We start from the raw sequence: 11,117 nt of genomic DNA, 5'->3' as shown, positions 1-11,117 counted from the left end.
GACTTTCTTATCCCAGACATTTATTTTATCTTGGGTCACCTGCTTTGATACAGTGTGTCTTTCTGTATGTACATGTCTTTTTATTTCCTAAGAAAACCAGTTTGAATAACACACCTACTTCTCTTTCTACATGTGCCCTACCACTATTTTACCACCTACATGAATTCCATTTATTTTACCTTCTCTGTTTATTTCTTTTCTTTAGGTGTATGGTAGACTGATCCGTTCAGAGTAAAGTGGTGGGGAGCTCATGGCTGCCGAATGGGGCCTGGGCTGGCTGGGTGTGAGCCTGGCCCTGCTGGCCCTCGCCCCAGTGTGCCAGAGCTGCCCGCCACGCTGTGACTGTGTGGCTCAGCTCCGCTCCGTGTCCTGCCAGCGCAAGCGACTTTCGGGTGTTCCTGAAGGCATCCCGACTGAGACACAACTGCTGGACCTCAGTCGGAACCGGCTGCGTTGGGTGGGGCCTGGAGACTTTGCACCGTACCCTAGGTTAGAGGAGGTGGACCTGAGTGAGAACCTGATATCCACCCTAGAGCCCAATGCCTTTGCCAGTCTGCAGGCCTTGCGCACGTTGCATCTTCGAGGAAACCAGTTGAAGCTGGTGCCTATGGGTGCCTTTGCTCGCCTGACGAACCTCACCATCCTGGACCTGAGTGAAAACAAGATTGTCATTCTGCTGGACTATACATTTCAGGACCTGCATAGCCTCAAACACCTAGAGGTTAGTACCAAAAATAACTGTACTGTAAGTATATAACAATCATTTGAACATATTTAAGCTGACATTTGAGAATTTACTGTATTTACCTGGTTCTTACCCCACTGTCTAGGTTGGTGACAATGACCTGGTCTACATTTCCCATAAGGCCTTCTCAGGGTTGCTGGGACTGGAGGACTTAACAATAGAAAGATGCAATCTGACTTCAATCTCTGGACAAACCCTGTCCTACCTGCGCAACCTGCTCACCCTCCGACTACGCCACCTTAGCATTCCTGCCCTTGAGGACCAAAACTTCCGCAAGATGACCGCTCTGCGTGGGCTTGAAATTGACAACTGGCCATACCTGGATTACATTTCCCCTTTAAGCTTTCAGGGACTAAACTTGACCTGGCTGTCCATCACTTATACCAACATTACCACTGTCCCGTCAGCTTCCTTCCGCAACCTAGCCTACCTGACTTCCCTTAATCTCTCCTATAACCCCATATCTGTGCTAGAACCCTGGGCATTCAAGGACCTCATGAGGCTAAAAGAGCTGCACATGGTCAGCACAAACCTGCAGACGGTGCAGCCTTATGCTCTGGGTGGTCTGAGGCAGATCCGAGTACTCAACCTGTCTAACAATGAACTGGTTACACTTGAGGAGAGCTCTTTCCATTCTGTCAACAGCCTTGAGACTTTACGCGTTGATGGAAACCCTCTTTCTTGTGACTGCCGCCTACTTTGGATTCTGCAACGCAGACGTACTCTAAACTTTGATGGAAAGATGCCAGTATGTGCTGGTCCGGCTGAGGTACAGGGTAATATACTGAGCAGTTTTCCAGATTCTGCGCTGTTTGACTACTTCACCTGCCAGAAGCCAAAGATTCGTAACCGGAAGCTTCAGCAGATGACAGTGCGTGAGGGACAGTTGGTATCCTTTCTGTGCCATGCTGATGGTGAACCGGTGCCTGCTATTATCTGGATCTCACCACAACGGCGAAAGATCAGCTCAAAAAGCAGCAGCAGGATCACAGTTCTACCAGGTGGAACACTAGAGATTCGTTATGCCCAAGTGACAGACAGTGGCACGTATATCTGCATTGCCAGCAATGCAGGCGGCAATGACACCTACTTCGCAACGCTGACAGTGAAAGGACAGCCTCTGGACTCAGCGCTGTTCGGCAACAGGTCGCTGTATGCAGTAGATTTTAACGACACCAATCTGAACAGTACGCGTGTCTTCCTTAAATTCACACTGGACCTCACCACCATCCTGGTGTCCACCGCCATGGGTTGCATCACTTTCCTGGGCGTGGTACTCTTCTGTTTCCTGCTGTTGTTCGTGTGGAGCCGCGGGAGGGGTCAACGCAAGAACAACTTCACAGTGGAGTACTCGTTCAGGAAAAGCGAGGGGCCCACGACCAGTTCGACTTCTGGAGCGACCCGCAAGTTTAACATGAAAATGATATGAAACCACGCAGCCAGGGGCCCACTAGGGGAGGCATGAACACCCAACACAAACACACAGCTCTGATTCGCAGAAAAAAGTATAAAGGTTTTAGAAATAAGAAATAAGTAATATCACCTAACACCTTAAGTAATATCACCTTTATCTTGATCTCCCAAGCTGGAAAACGCTATTAACATTTAGATAGCAGCTGATGTTCACATAATTAATATATTTTATAATTGATATATTGTTTTTTTGTCTGATAAATCTGGAAATTCATTATTATTTGTTTATATTTATTATAAGATTTCTTTACATAAATCTTATTTGCATTAGCAGTTAATTTGGAGGATGTGCTATTATTATGGCTAGGAATTTTATCATTGCAAAATCCTTATAGCACCTTAGCAAGGAAGGACTATCAACCAATCTCAAACTCATTTCCAAAAAAGTTGGAACATTTTTGTAAAATGCAATTAAAAAAACTAAATCTCTGATTTGATAATGATTGTCAAACTTTATTTAACTGACAAAAGTACATAGAAATGACTTTCATTGTTTGTATTGTGTAAATACAAACACATTTAGAACTGATGCCTGTAAAGCACTCAAAGTTGGGACAGAGGCTAAATAAAATTATGTGAAAAGTTTACAGAAAATTTAAGTTACACTATTTTGAAAGGTTTCACAATAGAAACAATATTACCTTGATTTTCTAAAGACAAGACTGCAAATGATCTGTCATGTCTGTGTAGGTAACTGGCTGGTTGACAGCACAGCTATATTAGAACTCAGTTTACAGCGCTGGTGAGTTAGCGCATTAGACCGCTGTTCAAAGGTTTAGAACCTGAATGAATCACAGATTGTTTTTATAGCATTTTACAAAATGTCCTGACTTTTCTGGAAATGGGGTTTGTATAAATTTAATTAATGCATTAATAAAGCCAATGTTATTTTTAAATACATATTTATTTAATTTTACACTTAGGTTTTAAAATCTATGTTATGCTACAGCTGAAAGCAGGTACTGAGACAAGAATCCAAATAAGACATCCTTGATTACACACAAGCAGTCGACCACAGTACAGTTCAACAGAACATTCTCAACAGAAATCAATAAGCAAGGCATTTAAAGCCGTCGTGTCTGCGATTACGTGCTGTGTGAGTTGGGACGAGCACACTGGCCGCAACACTGTGAGTACACTGCTGGTACTGCGGTATAATGTCAGCCTTGTATCACAGTGGATATACTGTAAGCTAATGTGCAGCCAGGACCTCAGGTCTGGTTAGGAAGTCAAGACCTGGGTACTGGCTGCACTATTAGTGGATGGAGAGTGCTTAGACCAGGCAGGTGGAGGGTCGGTTATGGGAGTTTTTCCACTTATCCTTTCCACCTACGGGCCTAGGTACGTGCCTACGACCCATAAGCCTTCGTGGGGGGGAGGCTGTGTGGGCGTCAGGGCAGTTTTGATGTCAGGTACACATATTAACAAATATACACACAAGCTATTACATGTTATAGCTAAAGCAGCGTACTATGCAGGAAGGACTTAATTATATAAGCTTGATTACACTTGAGCTTCTTTTTTCATTATAAAGTCGTTGTGTTCTATCAACTCTTATCAATTCATTAATATTTAATTTAAACATCATGGTGTGTTCATGGTTATTGCCTAAGCTTTGCCATGCACATTTATAAATCATGTTAATTGCTGGCAAGTTTATTTTGTAGGCACTGTCAGTAATAGCATTACTCTCACAGAGATGAGGTCGTTTGCCATTTGAGTTTTTACTGGAATAATAATCTTACATAGCCATGACTTTTACATAGTCCCGGTGAGATAGTCCTTTTCAAAACAAGTTTGCAGGATTGGGGCACTAAACTGGTGAAAATGTCAGAATGCAGATGCTGACATTGAGCAAACATTTGTCATTCAGTATAATTTATTGGCTTATTAGTGTAGAGACACTCACCACTGCTCAGAATATGACATTAGAACAAAATACAATATAAATAATAGAAACACACCTTTTAAAAGGGTTTTTGGTAACACCCACTGTGTCCTAGTTTTGATTTATTGGCGGCCAGTGTGCGAATGTCTCTGCTTCTCCTGCCCAGTCTTCATCCCCCCCATCAATTCCCATTCCCCCACACCCTGACTGGGTCTCAATAAGAGAGGGGTCCCTGGCTGGAGACCGTAGATGTAAATGAAACTCATGACACCCATCTAGCCCATGTGTATTTGACTGTAGAAGGTGCTATTGCTTTGTATGTTTTGTTCAGATGTGTCTTGTCTTTATTTTTTACTGTGAATACTTTTACATTTTTAACGATCTGTTCTCAATACTATATTCTAGCCATTTATAGGTTTATACATTTTATGAGATGAAATATATAAGCAGTGGGATATGATATTCCATCAAGGTAAACTAGGTCCTACATGGGACTGATGTTGCCATCATATGCTGTCAGATTAGGCATTAATTGACAGATGTGCATAAACGTCCCTATAATTACAAGCCAAACCTTTTGGAAAACATGACACCTGGTGGGCTTGGTGTAGAAAAAAGTTTATTAAAATGTATTATTTACAGTTTACCAAGTGTGCTATTGGTCATAAACTTTTGACAAATTTGAACTAAATGCAAAGTTTTACCTATATATAGAATTTACACAATATTCCAATAAAGTCATTCATATTACATTGCATAAGTGCAAAATTATAACAAGTTTGATTAGTAATAAATGACGTACAACTAAGGTCAGCATTAGGGACGTTAGTGTTAAGGACTAATTTGTAAAAACTAAACTAAATCCAACTAAAATTAATATATTTTATGAGATCTGCTTCTTTTAAATGAAGCTTCCATTGCCAAACTAAAACAAATCTGTTGCAACGACACTTACTGAGCACTTTATTAGGATCCCTTGTCATTGTGGGTATACAATCACTGACTCTGTTGCTATGTACCCCCTAGGACCAACAATGACCATTTATCGTTTGTGTAATTGAATGTACTTAGCACTACAGTGACATTAAACGGTAATGACTAATAACATGTGATGTTCTTATATGGGTGTAGTAGATGCAGCAGTGTTGTTGGGATTTCTGAAAACGGTTTACACTTACTGGCCTTTTTATGAGGAATGTAGTTATAGACAGTTAGATCTTCCTCAAGCCTTTTATCAATGAACTATTCTTCTCCCTGCATTAACACTCAGGTGATTAAAAATCCCAACAACACTGCTGCACCTGATACACTCATATCAGTTATTACCCACCATGCTATAAACATGGTAGTGTCACTGCAATGCTGAGAATGGTCCACCAAGCAAATGATATCTGGTTAGTGGAGGTTGTGTGGAACCCCTGTTTATAAATTGATGAGTTGGAGCAGGGTGACTTGTATTTAGCAACAAACTGACAACAGTTAGTAATTGTATACAGACACAGTGCATCTATATGGTAGGTAAAATTACTAATGATTGAATGAGCTTAATAGATCAAATGAGCTAACCAATAATGTTAATGGTGCACTTAATTAAGAGAATTCATAATTAATTAATAATTAAGACATTACCAATAGCATCCCAATAACACTGACCACTTTTTTATTAAAAGGAGTGGTGTTGAGAACAGATCAACAAACAACAGAGACATGAGTATCGTAATGATTGTAGTTAAACTAGTCACGATTTCGGTGGCCACCTTATTTTACTCGTTTCGCTCATTTAAACCTCAGCTAAATGTTTACAGACCTCACCGACATCATCAGCCGTGCAGTAGGTGAAGTGTTCTTGTCGTCAGTGCAGTCGATGTTGTCCTTGTGGCCTGTGACTCAGTGTTGTTCGTTCGCTCGGTCGGTTGATTTTTTTATTTTCTAGTTAGTTTATTAACACTTCTGTTAGCGTTAGCTTCTAGCCGTGCAGTCAGTCACTGTCTTTAGGTGTGGTGCCTGTAGAAGGTGAGAATGGAGGCTCAGCCGGGATGTGGAGACACACCCTCCCGGCATTACATGACCTATTAACCTGACTTTCTCTTCGGAATCCTCTTCGAGTGTGGCGTCCATGGACTTGCGTAGCAACCAGAACACTTTTTACTGATTTGCTGTAAACACTTCAAAATATGTAAAACACAGTGTGAAGCATTCAACTCGAAATTGAACAGTAAATTCCACCAATACCGTAAGTGTGAGATGCTTTAACACTGTGTTCTGCCTTCTCTTGTACTTATGAATGGAAAAAAGAACATGTAGTGTCACATATTTAATATCTGATGTCATGCTTGGTCATATTTGAATTGATTTCTTATACTTGAAGGGATAATCCAGCATTTTTCAACCTAATTGCTACTTTATCTACAACCTACTTTATCTGCAAAAATAGACAAATACCCCTTGAACCACCAAATACAAGGTCCATGAGCACTTGCTCAGGCCATCAATATGTGTTTTTTTTTAAACATATTTTGGTAGAACACTTAAATTATGTCCTGATTCTGTGTTATTCATCATTTTAGTAATAAGTCTTCATTTTCCATAGAAAATAACTGATTGTAATAAGATACCAATGATACCAGTATTGGCTGGTCCATGGATAGATAGAAAACCTAACCCAAAAAAAAGTCTTTTTAATTCTAGGATAATCAATGTTTAGTTGTTACAGCTTTTAAATCTCAGTTGAAACTAAATCCACAACAATAACATGTTTAGAAGGAAGCACGTGCTATTCATTACCCTCTCAGATTGATGGCTGGCGTGCTGTACATGAATACCGAAATCATGTTATCACTTACGTTCTTTTTAATACAGTTGATAAAAAAGGTTGAAAAATTCTTGGAACATTTCTTTTACCACTAAGCATTGTCTTTATCCTACAAGCATCAGATTTATGGAAGAGGAACAATGACATCTACGATGGAACAATATCTTCAGACTGTTTGACACTTTTCAGGTCTCATCAAACACATTCAGTCAAGCCGTTCCACTTCTGTCACTGACTCTGTTCTGCCCCCCTGCTGAGCGTGTCATCTGTGTGGATGACAGACAGAAATCTGCCATTCATTTCTCTCTGTATATATATTTTTTTTCTCTCTCCGAGGACTGAAGCTCTGACACCTGCCTCCCAGACACACACTTTGTAGCAATAACAAAAGACGGAAGAGCTGAGGTATTGAAAAATCTTCCATGGTTTTAGTTTGGAAATCACAGGAATGTTTTGTTTATAGCGTTGACTTGTTATCTGGTTGGAATACATTGCTTAACATAGAATACATTTCATTTAAAGGATTTATGTTGTGAGTAAAGTAACTTCAAAATATGTTGTAAACTATTTCTTACAACCTGCCCAGAAGCTTATCTAGCTTTTATACGTGTTCATTAAAATCACAGCCCAACTACACTGTCAAAATAGTTTAATATTCATGTGAAAGATGTGCTGACATGCCACAGATTTTCATGCTGATGGGTGTGAGTCATGTTTTCAGTGCAAAATAGCTTCTCTATTTCATAGCGCTTTAGAAAGTAGGTCTGACTCCCTCACCCACCTCATCTGTCTGCCCTTGTCTGAACTTTCTTGCACACAGCGGCAGCAGCATGCCCCTGTCTTTTAAACACCCACGTATACACCACTTCAGCACTCGTTTTCTCTGTAAGAACAAAATTGCAGAAATTCACATACAACAGAATATTTATCTGTAGTACACAGTGAGGATGTCGAGACTATCAACTTGGCACCAAAGTACAGAAAATGGATCAGTACTGGTAGGATTGGTAGTAGTGTGTTAAATAAGTGATACAGCTCTGTTTAAGGCACTTGGGTGGCACAGCGATCTATTACACTAGCTCGCTGTCTGGCTGGATTTGTCCTGGGTTGGCTGAAACCCTGCAATGGATTGGTGTCCTGCCCAGGATATTCCTGCCTTGCACCTAGTGTTACTCAGTGGCGCTTAGTAGTGCTTAACGTCACCGGCTGCGACTTTGATTGGAATAAAACAGTTGATTAAAAAATACATTTAGTTCTGTTTAACTTCTGCAAATCAGTTCACAGTTTCTTTTGCTATAAGTCTTTGTGCAAGGGCATTAAGTCAGTCTTAATTCAAGTCCATAAGTCATTTAAGTTTTTCAGTGAAATATCTCTGCCACAAGCTATGTTAACAAATGCTCATTTTTTATGCTCTTATTGATTAATCCATCACACCCGATCATTTAGTTAAGAGTAACTAATAATGCCCTTAATTTGCAGCCTGCATTCTCAGACCTTTGGATTGAGTTATAAATAATAACGTTTTATAATTTTTAATTACTGTTGTGCATTATTATCTCTAACATATATCAAGGCCAAATTTGGTGGAGTGATATTATTTCTTATGACATTAGCTCTTTTTTAAAGATAGCAACAAGCTCCTCTGGTGAAAGAACTTAATCATATTAAAAACAGGTATATTCAGCAATGTTGTGATTTATTTGCTTACTACTTTCAAACATTTCTTTAAAAGCAATAAAAATGTTAAATCGAATTGCAGCCATTCATCAAAGTATTGCTGCCTTTCACCCAGGGTTGGATTTATCACAACCCTGACCAGGATGGAATGGTTAGTTGGAAATAATAAATGAATTAACCTTAGTAGTGCTATAAATTTACTAAACTATCATCAACCTTTTGTTTTTAATCGCTACTTATTTTTTAAGAACAAAAATTTGATTGTGCTCCTGTTCATATTGTAAACATGCTAATACAAACAGGCTTAGCTTCCTGTTGACGAAGCTTTTCTCTTTTACTTTTACTTTTGTGTGTCTGGGTGGCAGATGTAAAACAAGTTCTTTTGTTTAATCAGGTTTTATTTACCTTAAACGATGAAGAAAACTGAATTATGAAATGTGTGCTTTTATTTATTAAACATTTGAATATGAGTATCACAAATTTAGCTTTGCGCCCTGCCAATATAAATCTGCTTATTTGAAATATTTTCACAGTTTAATTCTTTATATTGACGCACCTACTATCTGGATGGAGTGTGTTACTGTTTATTAGTCTAATATTTAAATTTATATTTTTGTGATTTTGGATTTAGCCATAGTCCGTTAAGTGACAAGCCATACATTTATAGTAGTGCTAGTAACAGAATCTAAAGTCAAGTTCTGCTGCCCTCTGGTGGTGAAGACCTGTAAGAGTTGAAGTGATATTTATCAGTCATACCTTACATACAGCGAACCAGCTGCCATTTGCTCTGGAGTATTTTTACAGAGTTGTTTGCCTGACTGTTAGCCACAAATAATAATAAAATGCTGATATCTCTTTCTTCTAAATGAAAAGGTTAACTCGTGTAGAATTAAAATAGTTAAAATAGTACATTTAAGCGTTTACTTTAGTCACATTGGTTTTGAATCTGATGTTCAGGTGTAATCGGTTGAAGGGAACATGGTAAAATATGTGTTAATAACTGTGAAAGACTGACTGGAAGTAGAATAGGCCATATAAACAATATTTAAAGTGCCATAATTTTGGTGACACACTTCTTGTTAACTGTTTGTACTTCTGATGAATAAATCTTGTTCAGAGATTAGGAATGCTATTGTTGAACTTTTTCTCTCTTGTGAATTTGTGATCTATGCATGCCTCTGTTTGCAGTTCCTAACACTTACCAAGCACATATTGATTGTGTATTTCCCATTTTATGTCTTTGTGGGGTTGGATATAAAAATAATATGTAGGATATTCATCCTGGTGAATAAGAGCCATATGTGCACGATTACCCACTGGAGTGATGTGCTTTGATTAAAGAGTACTGTTTAATTTTCAGAACTAGGCCTACTGTTTGTCTTCTTTAGGGGTGTGCATATCTTACTTAAAGTTGATACAATATGCATTTATACATGGTTTATGATTGGATGCAACAATATAATTCTGCGTTGTGTATCAAATCTGAGCATAAGATTCTCTGTCTATAACATCCCCCCACCCACCCAAATCTGCTGCATCTGACATGTATACTGGGGTAACTACCATCAGCTCAATTTTGAAAAGACACTATATGGCCAAAGGTATTTGGACACCCAATCACATCCTGGCTGGATATACATTTCACAGCTTCTGATTTCTTTGCCTTGTGCTGCACAGGTATGAATATTCATGAAAGTATTGATTTGGTTTTCACACTACACTACTGGGCTTCCTTTAATCTGGTAGTTCAATAAGGTAACTACTTATTGCTGTAGTTATAAAACACTGAAGGGGTTACAAAGCCTTTTTTTAAATTAAAACCATTATTCATGCCTCACCTGGTGGAGCAGATACATTATATGAAGCTTCTATGCAGTGCAGATTCAGCAAGGTGAAAACAGACCTCTTATAGCAAGAAGTTCTAATGTTAAACACAACTGAGCCAGTGAAATTACATCCTGGTTATAAAATCTAAGTTATCTCTAATTAATATCTCTATTCTACTTAATTTCTTATTTTATTAAGAAGCATAAAGATTTGTTCATTAGTGGTAGGTAAGTAAGGGGTTAAAATAAATAATGTGTTAATATTCACATCTAATTTATCCTGTAAATTGCACTTTTTAGAGGAGCTGTCCCTGTTTACCATGGTGTCAAATTTCTTTATGCATGTTCTTCTAGATTATACAGTTTTAATAATCTAATACATACCTGGGCTAAACACAGTACAGTCTTTTGTGGGGAATATATCATGATTCAGACTTTTACTTTGCACACTGACTCACTGGTAGCTATAAGTCTCTGTTATTTGTAAGCCATGTAGCTACAATATGAGACTAAAATAAGACATTTTAGACATTTATTGACTGCATTGGTCGAAGGAAAAGTGTGAAGATTTTATTTATTCATCAATTCACTGAATAAATTCAAGGTCACTACCAACTTGCTCATGTGGGTCCCTTGAGCAAGGCCCTCTACCTTCAGTTGCTTGTAGTGCATCTGGTTACATTTCTGAGCTGTTTG

The 11,117-nt window shown here is 38.7% G+C and overlaps 1 protein-coding gene across 1 annotated transcript; it reads left to right on the top strand.

Annotated features, from left to right (window-relative positions):
- Positions 1 to 250: 250 nt before the first annotated feature.
- LOC134302671 (leucine-rich repeat and immunoglobulin-like domain-containing nogo receptor-interacting protein 3) lies at positions 251 to 2,410 on the top strand. The gene is made up of 2 exons (XM_062987845.1): positions 251 to 721; positions 831 to 2,410. The coding sequence occupies exons 1-2, from the start codon at positions 251 to 253 to the stop codon at positions 2,172 to 2,174; spliced, it is 1,815 nt and encodes a 604-aa protein (XP_062843915.1). The 3' UTR covers positions 2,175 to 2,410.
- The last annotated feature ends 8,707 nt before the right edge of the window (positions 2,411 to 11,117 follow it).

Source organism: Trichomycterus rosablanca, chromosome 25 (genome assembly GCF_030014385.1).
Source record: "Trichomycterus rosablanca isolate fTriRos1 chromosome 25, fTriRos1.hap1, whole genome shotgun sequence".
NCBI classification, from domain to species: domain Eukaryota; kingdom Metazoa; phylum Chordata; class Actinopteri; order Siluriformes; family Trichomycteridae; genus Trichomycterus; species Trichomycterus rosablanca.
Note: the sequence above shows the minus strand (reverse complement) of the source record. Positions and strands in the feature narration are given on the sequence as shown.

What these genes read in the sequence shown, in the direction of transcription:
- LOC134302671 (XM_062987845.1), top strand. Translation starts at nt 251, where the DNA reads ATGGCTGCCGAATGGGGCCTGGGCTGGCTGGGTGTGAGCCTGGCCCTG. An exon ending in ATAGCCTCAAACACCTAGAG is followed by an intron (nt 722 to 830) that starts GTTAGTACCAAA and finishes CCCACTGTCTAG; the next exon opens with GTTGGTGACAATGACCTGGT.